The 22,593-nt window shown below is 39.1% G+C and overlaps 1 protein-coding gene across 1 annotated transcript; it reads right to left on the bottom strand.

Annotated features, from left to right (window-relative positions):
- Window positions 1-3,002: 3,002 nt before the first annotated feature.
- LOC105446527 lies at window positions 3,003-21,796 on the bottom strand. Its single transcript, XM_030977201.1, has 13 exons — window positions 21,577-21,796; window positions 20,715-20,831; window positions 17,859-17,984; window positions 15,296-15,465; window positions 14,640-14,835; window positions 13,571-13,690; window positions 12,943-13,109; window positions 12,003-12,220; window positions 11,130-11,309; window positions 10,054-10,341; window positions 7,989-8,058; window positions 6,470-6,985; window positions 3,003-5,796 (listed from the first exon to the last, which is right to left on the bottom strand). The coding sequence occupies exons 2-13, from the start codon at window positions 20,790-20,792 to the stop codon at window positions 4,617-4,619; spliced, it is 3,309 nt and encodes a 1,102-aa protein (XP_030833061.1). The 5' UTR covers window positions 20,793-20,831; window positions 21,577-21,796; the 3' UTR covers window positions 3,003-4,616.
- Between the last annotated feature and the right edge of the window lie 797 nt (window positions 21,797-22,593).

The raw sequence follows: 22,593 nt of genomic DNA, 5'->3' as shown, positions 1-22,593 counted from the left end.
AAACCCGTGGACCCCACGCCTATATACACTCAACCCGCTGCGATCTGACCCCCCCCCCCCCCCCACTTTGAAAAATGTTTCTTGGAGCCTTCATGTAACATGCAAGAATGGTTCATGGTGATGCCGATTTTTTTTTCTGCACCCCCCCCCCCAAACAATTTTACTCATTAGTATGCAACTGATTGTTTTGCAATGCATGAAGTCACATGCTTCTGTCTGCATGGTTGATATTGAACTATTAATATGCAAATGTACAATTCATAACCTTATTCAATGCTTTCTTGTAATTTACTGTAAAGATAAGAAACAAATTTTTGCCACTTCGGCCCGCACGCTGTTGTGTTGACGGGTTCTTCGATGGATGGATAGACGTATGTGTAGTTGTACGAATATTGGCCTGCTTGGCCCCCCTAACTCTTCGACTCTAGCGCAGCTCAGTCTTGGTCAAAGCGCCCCAGCCGCAGCACCGTGTATACTGTATGTGTTGACTGAAGTTAGCTTGCGACTGAACTGTCAGTCCAATGGTTTTCTTGTGAAAACTTTCCTTTAGAAAATGATAATCAAAATTAAGTATAAATGACCGTAATAATCACAAAATAAGCTTTGATTTCATACCTCCATTCACGAAAACTATATAAAAATCGCGGCAATCATGATGGAAATAGGTCTCTAAGTTTGGACGTCGACGGGAATTAGCCCCGTGTATCTCTCTGGCTTGTGCAGCGAGTACAAAGCACACCCTATAGTAAGATGGCTTACTCGGGGGTTATCCCGCCCTTTGCATAGAGCATTTAATACGTAACATAATGTGAGTTGATGGTCATCTGTTGTGTTTCTGTTTGATACAGCTACTACAAAGCACATCATATAGCAAGACGCTTTACTCTGGGTAATCCCGACCCTGTGCATAGTGCATTTAATACGCGACTTAATGTGAGTGGATGGTCATCGGTCGTGTGTCTACGGATGTCATGTTGCATATCCATGAGGTATCTCTGTCGTCACGCATATCCTGCATTATGCATGTCGCGTCTGTTTTCGCCCTGGACGTCGACACGGAGGAGGACCTCGGGCGGAGTATAGCCAATTCCACAGAGTAGACTCTCCCGCGGACGATGGCACCGGGCACGGGTACCCCGAGGGGAGGGTTCAGGAGGAGATAGCCGCACCAACTTGGGTCGGCGATCTCATTAAAAAACAATAGAATACAAAGGCTCGCCGAGACGTCGCGCCCCCCGCGGAGCCTTAGCGTATTACTTATATAGACTACGCTTAATACAAAATACATGCATCGCATTATTATACCGGCTGTAGCTGAGCAGTCATGTTAAGGCGATACAACATTCAAGGAATTTCTTTCTACCGGGTATCCATTTACCTCACCTGGATGAAACGTGGAAAGATAGATGAATATCTTAATAATAATAATAATAATAATAATGAAAACGGTGCTTATAAGGGCTTACCACCGAAGTCCCTAAGCGCTATATATTTCGTTTAGGATGGGGGTGGGAGAGGAATAAGCTACCCTCTTGACCGAATTCCGACCTAGAAAGAAAGGAAACGCAGCCTCATTAGTAGTAAGCAGGTTAGGAATCAATGTGAGTCAAGAAATGCACGAATTGTAGGCATTTCCTCGAAAGTCTTACCTCCTCCCCCTCCCCTTTCCTCAAATAAGTCTTCTTTGCCTTTAAGCGATGTCCCCCCCCCCCCTCATATAACGCAAAACTAGGGCTATCCTTACTAAAGTGCTATAGATTAAGGTAAGTTGAAATGATTTGACCCTCCTGAGGCCAAGATCTGGATACGCAATTCCACATGCCATTAAGCTAATAGAACTTTGTGACGAATCAATCAAATACTACAACGAGATAGATAAAGCCAATTTCCGTTCTCACAAGTGCCTCTGATAAATGCCCCTTCACTTCTTATAAATGCCTCTTTTCAAATCTGAGAGGTCCCTCTGATATTTTGACAAGTGCCTCTTTTATTTTGTATGCCCCTTTTCATCTCCGGTAAGTGCCCTTATTTAAATTTGAGAGGTACCCTCTTTAACTTTAAAATAAGAGCCCCTTTTTATATCTCATAAGTGTCCCCTTGTGCTTTCTCATAAGTGCCATTTTCCTTCTGATGATTTCCCTTTTTCATATCTGGTGAGTGCTTCTTATCATGTGCAAGAAGTGCCCCATTTTTATGTCAGATAATTCCCCCCCTTTTTTTTTAAACCTGCGCCTTTTTTATTCTAATAAGTGTCCTTTTCCCTTTGGATAAAATCCCTCTTTTCCTTTCACCATAAAAATGTACTCAAAATTTGAAGCGACTAAGAGCAACCTTTTCTTTAATTGTACCCAAAGCTCGCTCGCTACGCTGGCTCGCATTAAAGTTGAGTGTATGATTACATAATTGTGTTTCTTATACAAGGTTTTTTCGTTCTTTTATGATTAGATTGTGCTTATTAAACCCCACCAGGATTATATTTTTTCCTCTCTATAAGATGTAATTGTTTGCACTGCGACCTCACAATTATTAATATTTTAGCTCGCTCGCTTCGCTCACTCACACATGTTAGGAGTTATCACTAACGGGTAGTATACAGTAAGTAGGTCTGGTATGTATTGTTGTGTTTTGTTGTGTTTTGTTGTGTTTTCCTGTGTTGGGTTGGGTTGTGCTTTGTTGGGTCTTGTTTGTTTTGTTTTCTTTTGTTTTTATATTATAGTGAAGGCTATTCGTTGTCCTATTCAGTATTGCCTACCGACAACAAAACATTTGGGAGGGTGATCCATCCAAATATTCTGTCTAGGATAGTAACAAAATATTTGTCCATGCTCGTACCTTTGCAGTATATATTATTGCATATACATGAATATATGTGAACAATAAATATAGCCGCTACCGCCCCCCCCCCCCCCCTTCCACAAAAGACGATACATAGACATTTTTTTAATGAAATGTAAACATTAAATTTATTTTTTTAATTAAATTACTAAAACAACCCTGTTTTACAGAAAGAATGTTTCCTTTGTCCATTTATCATGAAATGATAAGAACAGATTGTTTTTAACACAGAAGTAACGTTCTAAAAACCAATAAACATATACAACATGTACTTAAAACAAATAATTGATTAATGAGCTAATCTTTTTCAATATTTGGTGTATTTGATTTGTGTTAGTACTTGGCGTATAAAATGATGAAATTGACGTGAACACCTTCACCTCTATACTATCAAAACAAAAAAGAAATTGTTTTTTTCTGAGTAACTTTTGCATTTAAAATCAAATGCTGTACACCCATGATAATCTATACTTTCGTCGGAATTTAAAAACGACGTCATCCCAGTAGTCTGACAGCCAACGAGGCCGACAGATCGACAAATACATAATGACATTTAGAAAAGTCGAAAGTTCCCAACGGTCTACAAGACCGACAAAACGATGAAAGACATAAGGTACGATAGATAGCAAATATCGGTCTTGTGGGTCATCGGTCGATCGAACCATTAGTAGGTCCATGATCGAACCCTGTGAAGAGTGGCTAAAAGGCCCATGGACTGACACATTCGGTCTCGTGGGTTATCGGTCTCTTAGGCTGAAACTGTCCCATAGAAATAAGATTCTAATTGAATTCTCCTCACGATATGAACTTTTTGAATTCAATAACTGATTATTACATCTTGGATTTTAATCGATTTTTGCTTTCACAAACATTATCAATCTTACTGTTTGTTGGCCATGCTAGAATGTCATTCATATTAAAATGATAAGACTTCCTTATCACACCTAATAACTACGTCAGAGTTCTGCACTTTAAAAGTTGTTGATAATAGCATAACTTTTAAAGAAAATATTTGTAAATTAATAAAACAAATAGTATGCAGAAGTGTACTTCTAACTAAAACCATTACAAAATATACACCGAATAAACAAAATATATACAAGCAGCATCTACTAAGCCTCTACCATGTTGATGAAGTAACTCCTAAGTTAACTTTAATAACTGGTTACGTCCAGTGAAACATGAATAAATCTGCAAAATCAAGAAAGTCGACAACCTTCTAACGTCACGGAAACTTGGACAAGTTACTTTCGCAAACACACAAACTCCAGCAAGTGATTCTAACATTTGTTTGTAAGACTGTAATCAAAAGAAGTAAGCAAGATGAAATTAAAATATAGGAGTGTCCATAAATTACTCTTAAATGATGATTGATACAATTACGTACATGACAGTGTTTTTTACAAAATATATCATACAAATACAAAATATATCATTTAAACATTATGTAAATGTACTTTCTTTGAACGATATATGCCTTTTCCCCTACCAGCACCAATGAATAAGGCATCGCGAACGTACTGGTGAATGTACATTTAGTAATTATCAAAAGAGTTTAGCTTGCACAACAATGTGCAGCCTAATTTTTTTTCATTTTCTCATTATGATTACAAGAAAATGTGCTTCAATCTAATCCTTTAAAATGCAATCATTAGAATATTGTCACAGATTTGAAGATTTTGATGAGTTAGATATGTTCTCCTGTTCAATTTGTATTTGTTACCCTAAAAAAATAGTCCATATGTTAAGTTAACAGCGGTTTTAAGAGTTGGGAATACAATTTACCATACATAATTTGAATTATTCTGGGTTTCGAATACCAATGATGACTTGGGGTCAAGTAATTTGTCTTCATCACCATCATGGTCATCATCGTATTCATCATCGTCACTGCTGCCAACGTGACCACGGGTCAGTGTGTTGCCCTCATCGCCAACGCGGACGGTGTCAGTTTCAGAAGCGGACATGTTTACGTTGAGTAATTTTTGAGCTTCACCGTTGTCGTCGTTGTTGTTTGGTTCCGATGCCCTGATGCCCTGGTAAGGACCGTCACGGAAGTTGCGTTTATTGTGTACATCACCAATATGAACAGTCTCAACTTCTTTTTTGTTCATGGTGATGTTGATAGTGACATTTGTGTCACGGGGTGACTTATTGCCAATGCTTCCCTGGTCATCCGGAATGGCGGCGGGCTTCTCGTGAGTGGAGTTCTCGATAGGAATACCCTTTGGTAAAACGGTCCCAGCTGCAGCAGTTGGGGTTTTGTGTGAAGAAGCGTTTGGTTCCAGAGATTGACTTGGCTGCTTCGGGTTTGCAGACTTAGTGTTGTTGGTATCTACTGGATCATCGACAGTTGGTCCGTTGGCACTTGAAGAATCAGTAGGAAACAGTGTAGCTTCAGCCTCCTGAACTGGTGCAGTGTTGCCATTGCGTCCATTCCATAACTTATTCTGCCGATTGTTGCCTGAAAGTAGGAGCAGATCTGAAAGACTGCTCCTCCTGTTAGCGTTGGGAAGTTGCAAGAGATTTTCATCCATGATAGAGCGACGGCGGACCCTCGTTCTAGGAGCCTCATCCGTATCCTCTACATGTGGGTGGACAGTTCCAGACGCTCTCTCGGTGACGACCTTTCCCGACGATGGTGCACGAGGCCTGGAACTATCTTCAATGTCTCGATCATACTGTCTTGCAGCCACAGATTGGTTCATACTACCAGCTGAATTGACCATTCGCTCTTCTGTAACGGTATCATGGTGTTTAGGTGGTTTCGGTGTGGTTAATCGAGGGGAATCATCATGATCAACACCAACTTGTCTCACCATCATATGTCTCAGCAGGTCTCTATCGGCCAGCCGTCTGCCTAGGTTCATTGTTGGTGTAGAAACCGCAGATGACTCATTCTCTGCATCAGTTGAGCCTCCACTAACGGGTCTTGAACCGGTTAGATTCTTAAAGGTCGTACTGAATGGATTGAAAACATAATGCATTAGAGGTGCTGTGGTCTAGTGGATAAATCATCAGAATGTAAATCAGAAGGTATGAGATTAGATTCCTTGGCACGGCACTAGGTCTTTTAGGTAGCCATTAATCTATATTTGCAACACTCGACCCAGGTGTAGTAAGTAGTTACCTGGTAGGCATTATTTACTTGAGTACATTGTGTGCTACGGCTAACGGAGATAAAGCCCATGTAATAAACAAGTTCAGAATCTTTTGGAAGCGAATAGAAATTTAATATCTTATTCTGGATACTAAAATGAAATAATATCATCATTATTTATGGAGCAATCATTATTTTAACCAACAGACTGAGAAAAACAGCAGTTGATCATATACATAGTTCTATAAATGCTATAGTGTGTGTTTTCTGCAATAGTTTCATGCTTGCAAAGAACTATAGGGTAAGGTCTTTTGAGACTGGTGATCCCTATCCAACTATCAGTCAAACGTCAAAGATTCAGCTTCGACCTCCAATTTTTAATTGATGATATTCGTTTAATACTTACCATATTTTCCTCTTAATCGAATGTTAATTCACATTCAATTACAGACCGAAGTAAGTTTTTCGTAATACAGAAATGCAAAGACTTTCAAGAAGTCAATCTAAAGTGATTTCAATAACCTTATGCGTCACCTTTTACAATTTGCGTTGAGAAGTGGCAAGAGATTTTCATCCATGATAGAGCGACGGCGGACCCTCGTTCTAGGAGCCTCATCCGTATCCTCTGCATGTGGGTGGACAGTTCCAGACGCTCTCTCAGTGACTACCTTTCCCGATGATGACGAATGAGGCCTGGACCTATCTTCCCAGAAACCAAACCTTTCAATTGGTCTTGGGTCTCGATCACATTGTCTTACAGCCGCTGATTGTGTTGGAAATGTCTCTATTCCATAAAATGGTCCAACATGGTTCATACTACTAGCTGAATTGACCATTCGCTCTCCTTTAACGCTATCAGGTTGCGGTGGGGTTGATCGAAAGGAATCATCATGACCAACTTGTCTCTCCAGCGTTTGTCTCAGCAGGTTTTTATTGGCCAGTCGTCTATTGAGGTTGAATGTTGGAGTAGAAACCGCAGATGACTCATTCTCAACATCAGTTGAACCTCCACTAATGGGTCTTGAACTGGTTAGACGCGGATAGGCCGTTCTGAATGGATTAAAAACATAAAGCATTAGAGGTGCTGTGGTCTAGAGGATAAGTCATCGGAATATAAATCAAAAGGTATGGGATTAAATTCCTTGCCACGGTACTATCACTATGAACATGACGGACAAAGAAAGAGGAAAAAATATACAGTTCCTCATTCTACCCTCAACAACTGCTGTGGTAGACAAAGGAACATCCCTTCACTGCTATTATGTAAAAATGTGTAGAACAGGTGTCACATGCATATTCACCTGTCCTACACATTTTACATAATAGCAGTGAAGGGATGTTCCTTTGTCTACCACAGCAATTCTTGAGGGTAGAATGAGGAACTGTATATTTTGTCCTCTTTCTTTGTCCGTCATGTTCATAGTGTATAGGCCCTTTGGGTAACAATTAATCTATACTTACAACACTCGGCCCTGGTTCAGTAAGTGGTTACCTGGAAGGAATTATTTACTTGAGTAAACTGTGTGCTACGGCTGCCGGAGATATAGCCGAGGAAATAAAACAAGTCCAGAATCTTTTGGAAGCGAATATAAACTTGGCTGATTCTGGATACAAAACGGAATTATCATCAATATTCATGTAGAAATCATGATCTTAACCTACAGACTGAGAAACACAACGGTTTTGTCATATTAATTGTTTAATACATGCTATAATGTGTAATTATAGTATCATGCTTGCATCTCCTATGTTTATTTGAGGATATTCGTTTCTTACCATACCCTCCTTGATCAAAAATTAATTCTCATTCATTTACAGACCAAAGTAAGTTTGTCGTATTAAAGAAATGCAAAGGCTTTCAAAAAGTTAATCTAAGGTATTTTCAATAACCTTAGGCGTCACCTATTGAAATATGCAAACATGACAGAAACATGTTGAGTAATCCATTGGTGATTTCTATAAGCAAAACAATAGGGTATTGAAATTACCTTTGAAATGATTTCTCTTAAGACTTTGCAATTGCGTTTAACAGTACAGAATATCTCTTAATTACCTCAGATGTCTCATGAATTCCCAGTCGCCTCCTTCCGGGGAGGACAGATACGTTGTAGGCTTGTAAACAACTTAAAATAAACAGAGGGAAAACAAAATATTGTTTGTAGAAATTGATAATACAAATAAAAATCATCTTCACATGAGCTCTGCGTTGTCGCTTTTGCATTTATACAGATTATTAATTTTATATATTTATTCATACTCTGGTTCGTAAAGACTGGCTACTAGCTCAGCCTGAAAGGGTCAGTATATAAGAATTTATGAGAAAATATCAAAAAAGCAAAAGGCCTCAAATATCATGTTCATAGGAATAAAAAAGCCGAGATCTAAATACACGAGTAAAAACTCGTGTATCTATGCCAGTTGTTTATGCCGACTGCAATCGTATTAGAACGATATGCATGCATCGACGCCCGTCCTTCTACGTGACAGACGAAATTAAAGAGCATCTCTCGGACTATCTAGTGCAATTTGTAAGAAGTCTGTAGCATCTTGGATAGTGTAGATAGGTAGGCCGAAGGAAAGGCCTAAAGAACGGCCTGGAAAGACAAATTGGCGCCTGGACGGTCACGCATGAGTGATTTCGTAGAGCGAAGAGTTTAATAGGTGACCTTGATTAGATGATGGAGATTATGCCAGCGAAGTTTGAAAGAAATCAAGATCGAGGAAGGGACCTAGATAGGGCTCGCAAGCACTGCGTGCAAAACGAATGGAATTGTATTGAATGAAGATCAAGTCATGACGCGATATCTTCGCGTTGACGTCATTAAATTTTACTAAACTTGGCAGAACGCTGCCACATGTATGGATACACATTTCTGCCAAGTGTCATTGACCTTGGTATAAGGTTCGTGATTTTAGAGCAGGTTTAAGTTGTTTCTTGAAAACTGCGAATTTGGAAGACAATTTTTTGTAAACATCGTATTGATATGGATAAAACAAACGCAAACTATCGGAGGTATAGAGGAAATACTTTGGAATATTATAAAATAACACATTGAGTGGCTATAAACTGAGAATAATCATTAGTTATTTGAAGTGCTTGTTTACATGCAAATATGTGCGATTACCAATTTTAATCACGTTTTATCTTACTTTTAATCATATATCAAAGAACTTTAAGTTGTTGAATATTGTATTTGACATTTTGAGGTGTCCACTTACCTTTTTTGATCTCTTGAAATATGATTATCAACATGAAGCGCGTAGCCAGATGGAGGTGAAATATCACTTATTTGAACAATCAAACTTTTGATAATTCATGTACTAGGCCCGTATTCTATGTATCAAACTACGCTCAATCTAATTATACATATACTTATACATGTCAACTTTTATTCCCATACACTTTCGTGAGGAATTGATAAATACCTTACCATTTAAAAAAATTAAACACCCCCTTCTTTTATCACAATGTAATTCATTAACGAGAACTCTCAATTTGATTTTTTAATTATTAGTAGTAGAAATACCTTATGGGGCCATGATAAATGATCGTATCGGATCATTATTTTTTAATTTTGTACGCTATTAAATAGTTTCACTTGTTTATAATAATAATAATAATAACTTTTACTTATACAGCGCTTTTCATAAGACATTTATATCAAAGCACTTTACAATATTGATACAATTAAAACTAGACAGAGTAATGACAAGAGAACAAATATGAAGCGAAGTTATGAAACATAAGATAACAAGGTAAGGTAACAATTTAAGAACTAGGTAAATATTTAAGAACTAGGTAACAATTTAAGAACTAGGTTGAATATGCATTTTCCATTAGGTAAGTTTTTAATTTTGATCTAAACAGAAATATCAGAGATGCAACGAATGGAGGCTGGAAGAGAATTCCACATACGTGGAGCAGAGCATGAAAAGGACCTATCACCAAAGTATTTTGTTTTTTGCTTTTTTAACGGTCAAGAGAGTTTGATTTGCAGAACGAAGGGGCCTATTGGGTGTGTATAATTGAATCAGTTCAGAAAGATAAAGTTTATGGAAGTTGCCTTAGTTTTTACGTTCTTCAAAAGGAATTTACAGTTGAACGGATTGATTGTTACCTGGAATACTACGTGTCCCCTTGAAATGTGTTTCAGCAAGCGATACCAGCCCAGTATCATGGAGTGCTTGTTTCAGTCTTTGATGCTGGTTGCAAGGTTCCACGGTCTGTCTCCAGTCAAACAGCATGTCCCGTGTTCCCTTGCAAGTGACCCGGCCACCTATGTTGTTGGTGTCAGTGTATCTATTGATAGCTGCCACCTTAACTCCAAGTACTCGTCCTAAGGCCTCCATCTGCTCACTCGTCTCAATGTCTTCAGCCAGCTTGACGAGAAGATCATCGGCAATACCTACGTTCGTCGCCATTAAGAGCGAAGGCAAAATAAAGGAAAATACTAGAATGCAATCGTATTAGAACGATATGCATTTATTGACGCCTGTATCTCTACGTGACAAACGAAGGAGCATCTTCCGGACTATCTAGTGCAATTTGTAAGAAGTCTTTAGCATCTCGGATAGACTACCGAAAGAAAGGCCTCAAAAACGGCCAGAAATAGACAAGATGTCGCCTGGACGTTCACGCATGAGTGATTTTGGAAATAAAATCAAGAAGCAGAAGAAGAAGACTAACGGAAACAAGGCATTGACGAGAAGTCGTCAATGTAAATAAGAATTCAGAAAGCGAACGATAACAAAACATTGACAAAAGTCGTCAATGCAATAGTACGACGTGTACGTTAAAATAACCTATTTAGGAGTAACTATATCTCACATACCTCTCCTTTCTGGAAAGAAACATAATCATAGATATTCGTTATTTAATTTCTTCTTTATTTTTTGTTGTTGATCCTAATGTATTCCTTGCTTAATTAATTTAGTAATTAATCAAATTTGTATACCATGCGTGGTGGCATATAATCAGGCATATAATGCCTAATCGTTGAGACTTGTATGCATATTAATATTAGTGTATGATGTATCCATAAACTTAGAGCATGAAAAACAAGCTCAACATACGTGTTTTGTTTTGCTCGTTTACTTCATATTTTTGGCTGGTCACTATGTTAAAAAAACCCGGGGGATTTAGACACGCCTCTTTTTATTTCATCCGATTAAAAAACATACGCCTTACTCGGACCTGGTAGGAGCGGTGTTTCAGGTGTATCAGGCGATCCATCGGTTCTGTTCCAAAGGCAACGGAACAAGAAAAGGAAGGTAGCAAGGACGATGACGACGACAGCTAGAACGGAAGCGAGGACTGTGAAGATGACCATGTATGATCCATGGCTAGCTGGAGGAAGTTTAGCCTCATCATTGACTGTGGAAACAAAAAGGATATCGAGACAATATTGATCTATCGACATCAGGAATCTTGTTATTTTAACTTTTATTTAGATTTTTTCATTAATTTTATTGATTTCAAAAACATGGATGACAAAATTAAAAAATAAAAGAGCTGGAATAGCCCTGCTCAACTGTACAGTTGTAGATAATGACGATGATGATAATGATGATGATGATGATGATTCCGATGACTTCTTGGATCAGCCTCTGTGCTTAACTGCCCCAAAATGTCTCACGAAATTGAATGTTTTTAGTCAGTGCGGTCAATTAAAAAGTTGTTTTCCACAATTCTCTTCGTTGGCGCTAACCTCATTGCGACTGTATCGCAATTATGTGGGGAACAGACAGCTGTTATACCAAGGGTTCCACATCTTATGAGTTGTCTAAATAAGGTTTTGACCAAAATAAATCATAGGTCAGACAAGAGTCAACAATTTTAGTCTAGGTGTCAGGCAGATGCCACCGACCGTTGCACTCCTCGAAGTTTTAGAATTTCTATGAAAAATGTAAAGAATGTAAAGCTATAATGTCATGTTTTTTTGCTGTATTGTTTGGCGAGAAGACCCCAGTAACCTTCAGTGAGGGTTCGATATTCCTTTATTCATTAAAACTATGATTTGGGCTTTTATACAAACGAAAATGTCATTAATTTTTCTATCGAGCTTACCTTCATTGTCAGCAACAGACTGGAAGATGTCCGCAGCTACGGCCGCTGGGGTGATGGCATCTTGGCCGTGGGTCTCTGCAGGATCTACGGTAACCTGGTCCGACATTGTCCTCGATTTGCACCACTCTTGGCACTGTGAAACGGTGTTCGGACACTCGGGGCACTTGTTCGGGCAGGCTCCCTGGTCCGGGAAGTATCCATCTGCATCTTGGTAATATCTAAACATTAAAGAGGAGATTGAGTTCTGGCAAAGATGAAGAACAATTCTTTAGCTTTTTCCATCTTTTTTTATGCCACTTTGAAAGCATACCACAGTAGAAAATGTTCCCTGGAGAAAATTACTCTTCCCAGTCCCTAATATTCAAAATATTACCAGAAATAGTGGAAAAAGTTTGGACCAAACTTTCAGATGTATATAGGCCTTCTTATACATGTATATCAATCTCTGTGTTCAGTGCAAAGATTGTGACAAAGATTGACTCAATTTCTGTTCATTTTTATCATTCCAGAACCTCACAGTAGACAAAAATTCTCTTTTACATTTATTAACACCAGTTTAACTCGAAATCAAAATCATAACCCCCCCCCCCCCCCCCCCCCCCCCCCTCTTCCTCTTTCGTTATCATCTTAATTTGTGTTCGCATGATATATGCATATTTTACTTAATTAAGGTTTTTGTCGGGGATGTTCACTAGCATTGAAATTATCTCGGATTTGAAAAATAGTATTTTTTTTTCACGAAAAACGTCATATTTTCACAATCATGGGAGTGTGTCATTATGTAGATGTTTTGCCACAAGAGGGTACGTTGTGTGAATGTGCACTCGAAATTAAAGCCAAATTAGGAACAGAACTCATCTTGTAGCCTACCAGTGTTATGCAAAAAGGGGTAAAATTAAATTTTGGAAAATATTCATTTTCAACACCACCGGCATCATACCCTGGAAGGCACTCTCCACACACGGTGTTTCTTGAAGCAGTGCACTCGGTCGCCAAAGTATTCACGCAAATACGACAAGGGGAGCATCGCTTTATTCCATCCTCTGAAAAAGTTCCTTCGGGACACCGCCGACAATATGCATCACCGTTCTTCCCTCGACCGCAAACCTGAGAATTTCCGAAAAAATAACAAATTAATCAGACAGGTGTTTTTTAAAAAAAGGTGTGACCAAGATGTTGAAACATATATTTTAAAGCACTAGTATGTTTTGTTTGTGGTGAAAGTAGGCCTTATTTAATATATTGCCGAGACACTCTTAGAAATACTTGGTAAGAAGTGTTCATCTAAGGTAAGGAGGGTCTTGAAAAATTGCATTTTACGCCTTTCCATGATATCTATATGATTTCTCAGCAAATTGTTCGTCTTTTTTGAGAGAAAATCTTTCCATCCATGTGTAATTTGTTCTAATTATGAGTTGTTAGTGACTTTTCTTTGTGTAGCTCCTTTAAGAAAGTGACGGACGGCCACATTTCTAAAGTGCCCATTTGGGGCATTTAAAAATACCTACTCTTACACAGAGTAGGTCAGTACCAATCTGCACTATTAAAGTGGGAGGAAATAAGAATACCTTATTGAGTTCTTCTCCAGGCTGGCATGACAGACACGCCTTGCAAAGTCCATCATAGTCCAAGAAGAAGTTTCCATCGTGACAGGGGTCAATGCATAGAGGGGTTTTAGGTTCACATGGCTTTAAAAAGAAAGGATATGATAATTCTGGGATGACAAAAGTAGCCAAGGTTGACAAAATTCTCAGAATGCCCACACATTTTTTCAACATCTACTTGAGTCTACCGTGAACTAATGTCAAAGTCGGACAGTCCATTGAAGGTTTCATATTCTATTGTTTTACGTAATATCGGTCATACTGTCTGTTTTCTGTGTATCCCACATATTTTGTCCTGCATTGCTCCTTTGTCCGTTTGATCTTACATTCCTTGCTTTTTGCCCCCATTGACCCCATCTTTTTATCAGAATACAATCACAAAAATCTCAATTTACCTAACTCTTACCCTTAACATGAACAAAAATGACGAATGGGACCAAAATTTAGACGGATATTATCACAATCCCATTGCTAGTCATCGTACATTCTTTTGCTCTACTGCACTGGTGCAGTAGATGTCGTAACCATATTCATCATCATCATCATCATCATCTAATCAATCGACTAAAGCCCGCAGAGCGACAGCCCGTGAAACCAATATCGTCAATCTCTTGGTCTGACGTTCTCTTGGGCTGCCGGATCTTCTGAAATCATTTTTAAGGGTTTACCAGATACAACCAACTATACCGACAGTAACGATATTGTGGGTCTTCTAACAATTTTGTTTATAGAACGATGGCCGATGAGACCGACATCAGACACAAGTCATAAAGACCGACATTTTTCTATCTTCCCTTGCGTCTTTCTTTGTTTTGTTGGATTTGTGTGCTGTCGGTCTCATGGGCTGTCGGTCTCATCGGCTGTCGGTCTCATGGGCTGTCGGTCTCATGGGCTGTCGGTCTCATGTGCTGTCGGTCTCATGGGCTGTCGGTCTCATTGGCTGTCGGTCTCTGTGGCTGTCGGTCTCATGGGCTGTCGATCTACTGGGATTTCCCCCTCATCAATCATGATGTTCAATAGTTACGCCACTTACATCAAGATCATCCAGATGCACCTCTTCAATATGCCTTTCAACAGCTGCAGTATCCGGGGGTTGGTCTACCTCCGTCAGTTCTCTCGCTTGATTACTCCACCAATCCCTGCACTGTGGCGTATCACGGGGAAGGTCTGAACATCTGTTTGGACAGGCGTTAAAGTCGGTCGAGAATCGGTCAGGCGTTCGGACAAAGCTGTATAGGAATCAAGAACACAAAGCATGAAATAATGTTTTCCTGGTGAGATTTGCTGTATCCGCAGAAGAAGTCTTAAACCTCTTTGAGAAACCTTCTGCCGTGATTACACACTCGCATTAATCTTCTTTTTTTAAGTGAGGCTCATAACCAATTTAGAATGGAACGTATTTTAGTAAAAAAAAATATGGATGTATTAGAAATCATATATCATCGGCTTTTGTCTCTTGTGGTTTTTCCTCTGGGGGGGGGGGGGCCTCTCCGTTCACTCATTTGTCAATATTGATCTACAATTTTCGGTTATTGCGGCCTTGCTGTTCATTTATAAATTTGTCAGAATTAAAGTGCACTGTTCCCACATTTTGTACAGTTCCACGTAGCGATTAAAAGGACCTGACTGTTGTAATTTTTTTCTTTCAATGTTATTTCGGAACTTCACAAAATGGAACGAAATATTTACCCTGGCAAGCAATCCCCACACACTCTGTTTTGTGTGAGTTGACATGTTTCCTGCTCAACGGTATTGGTGCATGTGGTGCATTGAGTGCAACGCTGTGACGTGGATAATGAAAAGAATCCTTCTGGACAAGGTATGCATACTGCATCTCCGTTCAAACCATTTCCACAATCCTGGTTAAAAGATCATATGAAACAAACGAGGAACGAAACATTAAGATATTTTACTACTTTCAAGATTAAATCATGGATATAGGAACACAGTCTAGAAACGTAAAAAAAATGGAAAAATGAACACATTCTATTTAATGGCTCATTACTCTCCACATTAATTGCGCGCAATCGACAATGGTGTAACATTGCGCATCAAAAGGATGCATTATTCAGCAAACATTCATTCAAATATTCGTACCTGATATGGCATTGTCCGTCATGCTACCTATCCAACAGCTTCCAGTTGAATACAATAGGGTGTGCATGTCTCAGAGGCGGCGGACCCGGGGGGGGGGGGGGGCAGGGGGGCACAGTGCCCCCCCCCCCACCCACTTAACTTTGTAAGTGCCCCCTTAACTTTGTAAGAAGCGCCCCTTTTTACATAAAAGTGCCCCTATTACTTTGATATGTGCCCCTGTTAATTTTTAAAAGTGCCCCTCTCCTTTCCACCTCTGAAATCTGCCCCTTTTATTTTGACACGTACCTCTTTTCCCAGACAAGTTACCAGTTTCCTTTGCAATAAGTGTCTATTTTCCATTCTTATAAGTGCCCTTTTTAATCTCTAGTAAGTGCCTCTTTTCGGATACGAGAAGCGCCCCTTTTCACTTTTGTTAAGCGCCTCCTTCATCTGTGATAATTGCCCTATTTAAATCTTAGAGGTGCCCCTTTTACTGTGACAATTGCCCCTTTTCCTTTGTAAGAAGTGCCCCTTTCCCTTTTAATAACTACCTCTTTTTAACTCGGATAAGCGCACCTTATATTTTCACATGTGCCCCCTTTCCTTTCTAATAAGTGCCCCTTTTCCTTATGATAAGTGCCCCCATTTAACAAAGAGCCCTTTGCCTTTTCATCAATGCCCCTTTTCACCTATGAAAATAGTCCTTTTTCATTCTCCTTCTAGTGCTCCTTTTCATGTCTGGTAAATGACCCTATTCAATTCTGAGAGACAATCTTTTTATTTTGAGAAGTGCCCCCTTTACCTCCTGATAAGTGCTCTTTTCATCTCTAATAACACCCCCTTTTATTTTGACACGTGCCCCTTTTCCTTCCTAAAAAATGCTCTTTTTCCTTCATAATTTCCGCTTTTCATAAAAGCCCCCTTTCACCTCCAATAAATGCCCCTATCAAAATCTGATCGGTGCTCCTTTTCTTTCAACAAATGCACATTCCCCTTTATTATTAGTGCCCCTTTTTCATTCTCATAAGTGCCTCTTTCATATATGGTGTTTGCCCCTTTTTAGGTGCGATAAGTGCCCCTTTTCACCTCTGATAATTAACCTTTTTTTAACAATGATACATGCCCCTTCTCCTTTCTTATGAGGAACCTATCCCTTTTTCATAAATGCCCCTATCAAAATCTGATGGTTGCCTCTTTTCCGTCGACAAATGCCCAATTTCCATTCTCATAAGTGCCTTTTCATCCCTGGTTAGTGCCCCATTTTCACCTCTGATAATAACCCTTTGTACTTTGACACGTGCTCCTTTTATTTTCTAATAATTGTCTTATCCCTTTGATAAGTGTCCACCTTTCCTCTCATCATTAAACGTGCCCCTAATTTCAAGCGACTAAGAGCAATATCTCCCAAAGCTCGCTCGCTACGCTCGCTCACATTTATAGATGTTATAATTATGTTACTTTTCAAAGGTCTTTTCAGTTTGCTGTTATTAAAATGTGCTTATTTATACCCCGATGAGGATTGTTTTTTCCTCTTTATAAGATGTAGTTTTCGCACTGTGACCTCATAAATCTTATATTTTTCCTCGCTCGCAAATGATTTTTTCGACCATCACACCCAACTGCAAGGTATGATGCTTTAAAAAGCAATATTTTATACGATGTATAAAGAGAAACAAATATTGAAATCATCCCTGATAATGTAATCATATTTTAGGGGTATATACCAATGTCTAAAAATTGTTTATTTTCGCTTTGAGATTTCCCTTTGTAGATGCCCTTTTTTCCCAGAAAGTGCCCTTTTTTGTTGGTGCCCCCCCCCCCCCCAACTTTGGAAGTCGCTCCGCCGCCTCTGGCATGTGTACAAGAGGGCAAACCGAGCTAGATCCGAGCTACGATTCGAACCCTAAAAAACTCAAAAATTTGGATTGAGAAGCAAGAAAATGAAGCCTCGGCATCAATGCTGTTCTCCCTCAGGGCTCCTTAATCATTGTTTCCCCCAATAACTTTCAGACACTCAATTTTAAAATTCGGTGGAAAGTGTAAAATGTGGATTAATGACTTTCTTAAGAACGTTAAGTCCAAGCTCGGATTTGAACCCTAACAAACTCAACATTTGGATTGAGAAACAAGTAAATGATTAAATGAACTGTGTTATGTTGAAGTTTTATAAAGATACCTTGTTAAGTTCCTTTCCAGCCGAACATTGTGGACATTGAATGCACGCAGTTCCATCTGGACTGATATAGTATCCATTCCCATCGCAGTCATCGGCGCAAACAGGTGGTGAGGGGTTGTTGCAGAACTAAACCAAATGAAGAAAAATTAATTACTAGATGTATGAATAATTACACGAAAGAAGACATTCTGAGTGTGCTGAAAAGGCTACGAAACGCATCTCTTTCTAGGACGCCTACTGTCACGTTTGTGCACGTTGCTTTATTAAGCTTAGGGTTGAAAGATTTCTAGAAAAGAACAACAATTATGAAACTATGGTTTCATAATAGACGAAAAACAGAAGATTGGAAGAAGATTGACAAGAAATTAGACAAAGGATTGATACGGTATCTCTTTCTAAATATTCTGCATGGTGAAAATTATCTGAATTGTGTCTGAAAGAGTAACAAATATTTATAATTATGTGTTTGACTGATAATGTGCGGTTGACTGTTGTTGCGGTGAACCTCAAGCACAGGCTCTATTGATTATAACCAATAACTGGACGAAAAGCGGTTATGACGTTAGCAGTTTGGTTCTTTACTCGCTCCCATGTTTCACCACGCGACAGTGATTCGAAAACAATTTTTTTTCTTCTACAAACAAATATAAATGCTCAGTGCTTTACAAAGCAAATGGTACTTTAAATATGTTTTATCCACACGCATACATGTTCATTTAACATACATACGCGCTCAACACACATACACACACCCATCCGCCACGCAAACATCCTGCAATCCATATCCCCCGCACACGAAGTTTGCTGCGAACTGAGGTTATTGTTCACTTTGATACTGAAATCATAGAATTCAAGTGCATTTTCATTTTATAAAAAGAGAATAGGGAATACAATAATGAAAATTCATTGCCACCGCACAGAGGATGATGACAAAGCTCTTTCTCTCTCAATCTCACTCTATTACTATTTCATCGACTCTCTCTCTCTCTCTCTCTCTCTCTATGTATCCCATACATAACACCCACGCACACACACGCACACATACACACAAACACACACACATCCTCTTTCTCTCATTCTCTCACTCACTCTCTCCTTTTTTCCCTTCCCTCTTTCCCTCTACCTCACTCTCTTTCACCATACACACGCGCGCGTGCGCACACGCACACACTCAGAAACACACACAACTTTCTTTCTGTCTGTCAGGGTCTCTCTCTCTCTCTCTTTCAATCTCACTCCATTTCTATTTCACCGACTCTCCCCCCCCCCTCTCTCTCTCTCTCTCTCTCTTTATCTCTCTCTCTCTCTCTCTCTTCCTCTCCCTCTCTCACTTCCTCTCCCGCTCCTTCTCCTTCTGCCTCTCTTTTATTTTGATACATTCCACAACGCTTTTACATAATGCAATTTATCAAAGATCTTGCACAAAAGGAATCCGATCCACAATCATGTGAGTAGACGAACCACCCCCCCCCCCCCCTCTCCTTTTGTGAACAAATTCAACCGTCAGTGCTCAATTACCATACATAATCAACCACCGCAAAATTTTCTTTTAACTAGGCAGACGAGTTGCATTCAGTATGCAAGGCGGAACTATTACAGGGACTAAATTCATGTCATTGTCAATACCCCAGCCACACCGCCAAACCGACACCACATCGAATCCAAGCCCACGTATTGTATTTGTGCCATTTTAGGAATATTTAGTTCGGCCTGGTGTGGGTCTGGTGTGGGTCTGGTGTGGGTCTGGCGTGGGTCTGGCGTGGGTCTGGCGTGGGTCTGGTGTGGGTCTGGTGTGGGTCTTGTGTGGGTCTTGTGTGGGTCTGGCGTGGGTCTGGCGTGGGTCTGGTGTGGGTCTGGTGTGGGTCTTGTGTGGGTCTGGTGTGGGTCTGGTGTGGGTCTGGTGTCGCTTTGGTGTGGGTCTGATGTGGGTCTGGTGTGGGTCTGGTGTGGGTCTGGTGTGGGTCTGGTGTCGGTTTGGAGTGGGTCTGATGTGGGTCTGGTGTGGGTCTGGTGTGGGTCTGGTGTGGGTCTGGAGTCGGTCTCGTTGGTCTAACTGAGGTATAAGCAAGTTTTCAGGCAAAATTCTCCGTCAGCTCAAAGGCCTTATTACAATTTTCAAATGGCAGCATCCCCCCCCAAAAAAAAAAAAAAAAAAAAAAAAAAAAAAAAATCTTCAACGCCAAGTATAACTAATGACCTGGGAACCGTTTCTCAAAGCTTTTTTTCTATATAAAAATGACACAAATCAGTGACAAATCAACTGATAACCAATCAGAAGCAAGGATTCCAGTAGCTTATTTGATGACAAGTTTTGTGAAACGACCCCCCCCCCCCTCTGCTATCGAATCTGTCACTGGATTTATTAAAATATGTCTATGTCTATCATGTGTTGAAGCATGCCCTGTTTGTATCCCGACTCGTTTTTCTTTCAGTAAGTATGATCAATTGAACACATATCGGTTCAAAATCTATTATTTGGTAAATGCTGTCTATACAGATAACCTATATCAATAATCAACAAATCTCAACACAACATTACACACGCTTATTAAACTTTGTACCTATACCATGTACGCAAAACACATTAAAGTTAACTTGTGTTGACTCCCATTACCCATTAATAAGTCTTGAAGGCCCAACAAGTTCTCAATAAGGAACACTTATTAGTCATTTCACCAGTATCACTTTAGTTTATTTTATTTTATTGCTTTTTTTAAACCCCTGATACAACAACGTTCTATTTAACACTGTATTTTTTTCGTTTTTCCTTAGGGGCCTTGTTTTTTATAACCAGATTTCATCCAAACACGTTATGCAACGAATAATCTTTCTTGAATGAAAGACAAATTGACTTACCCAACCTCCGCTAATTACATTGGGAAGCGCATTCAGTAAGATGAAGAGAAGAAATGTTTTCAAAATCCGTTTATTCATATTTGAGGCTCTGATGGTACCCGACCATGGTTGAAATATCTGAGCGAAAAAAAGTTGAACGAAACAAAACACATACTTTCATTATGTTATATCTACTAAACATATTTTTATTTCTTGACTGTTGCACGTTTATTTGTCGATGTTGGTCAAAGCCAGAGAAAATTGTGAAACACATTATGATTGGTGAATAACAGCACAGAATAGCAATAATAATACTGCTGCTGTTGCTACTACTACTTTAACTACTACTACTACTACTACTACTACTACTACTACTACTACTACTACTAGTATTTCTACTTCTACTACTGCTACTACTACTACTACTACTACTACTACTTCTACTACTACTACTTCTACTACTACTTAAGCAACTACTACTACTACCACCAATAATAATAATATTAATATATCCGATTGCATCGTTAATGTCCGGGCATCGATTTGGCCTATACTATACACCATTTATGTCTAGTTCTCATAGTCAAAACAACATTATACAGGCATTTTTTTATTATAAAAATCGACTTTCATTAACAGCTAAGCATTATTTCCAAAATTTTTGTCGACTGGTAATATATTACTAACATGTCATAAACGGATGGAAACTAACCCTACATTCACGTAACCAGCCCTGTTGATTAAGCCAAACAGTAGTACTAGCGCATGTAAATCATTGAAAAGTTGCATGTACACGTTAATAGCAAAATTAGTGTGCGTGTACTTTATAGCGCATAGTTAATACAACTTTGAAAAAATATCATAAGTCATATCTTTTACTTACAAGCAAAGTCTGTTGGCAGAGAAGTTCTCTACCTGCGTTTTCAATTTCCGATAAGGGCTAGTAGTATAACCGCAGGTTGTCGGGTAAGACATTAACAATGTTCCCGTGTTCCGAATTGCAGAATATCAGTAATAGCACATTTGAAATCAATCCATTTCTTGCTCAGTGAAATTCAGACACACACACCCTCAGGCCCCAGACACACAAATATCATATTATCTGATTTTTATGATGTTTGCATATGACGAAATACAAAAGAGCGCTCCCCAAAATTGAAAGGACTCCAGGAAGGACGTGCACGGTGAGTTGGGCCCTTTGAGAACCATCAATCTACTGCCAACACAGTTCACAGTTAAGTCAATACTCACGACAATAGTTTTTGAAATGCCATTGGTGGGAACCAACAAAATCTCATGTTCATTGAATCATGCGTTTTGGATCAAGTGAAACATGTTATGATAATGTTCATTTATATAACGCAACTATACTGATAGCAAAATCACTGTGCGTGTACTTTATAACACATATTTCATACAACTTTGAAAGATATCATAAGTCATATTTTGTTATACTTACCAGCAAAGTATATTGACAGAGAAGTCCTTTACCTGTGTTTTCAATTTCCGATATGGGCTAGTTTTAACCACAGAATAGGTGAAGAAAAATGTTTTCGGTTAAAACATTAACATTGTTCACGTGTTCCGAATTGCGGAATATGATTGCACATTATTGATCATTCTATTTCTCGCTCAGTAAAAATCATACATTCACACACACACACACACAACTATTATATTACCAGATATGTTCTGCATTATGACAAAATACAATGAGAGCGATCACCGAAATTGAAAAGACTTCATGGTGTGCTGGGCCCTTTGAGAACCACCAATGTATTGGGAAACACAAAACGGTAAGGTTTATCATATCATGCGTTTCGGATATAGTTAAACATGTTATGAAATATATAACGCAACTACTATATGAATATACTCTACTACGCTTAATACAAAATAC

Source organism: Strongylocentrotus purpuratus, unplaced genomic scaffold (genome assembly GCF_000002235.5).
Source record: "Strongylocentrotus purpuratus isolate Spur 01 unplaced genomic scaffold, Spur_5.0 spur5_scaffold_9, whole genome shotgun sequence".
NCBI classification, from domain to species: Eukaryota; Metazoa; Echinodermata; class Echinoidea; order Camarodonta; family Strongylocentrotidae; genus Strongylocentrotus; species Strongylocentrotus purpuratus.
Note: the sequence above shows the minus strand (reverse complement) of the source record. Positions and strands in the feature narration are given on the sequence as shown.

Coding starts and splice junctions, on each gene's coding strand:
- LOC105446527 (XM_030977201.1), bottom strand. CDS start 20,792: ATGAATAAACGGATTTTGAAAACATTTCTTCTCTTCATCTTACTGAAT. Junction 13,691..14,639: donor TGCATCTGGATGATCTTGAT/GTAAGTGGCGTA, acceptor TTCTTTTTAAAG/CCATGTGAACCTAAAACCCC. Junction 13,110..13,570: donor CTGGAGAAGAACTCAATAAG/GTATTCTTATTT, acceptor GGAAATTCTCAG/GTTTGCGGTCGAGGGAAGAA.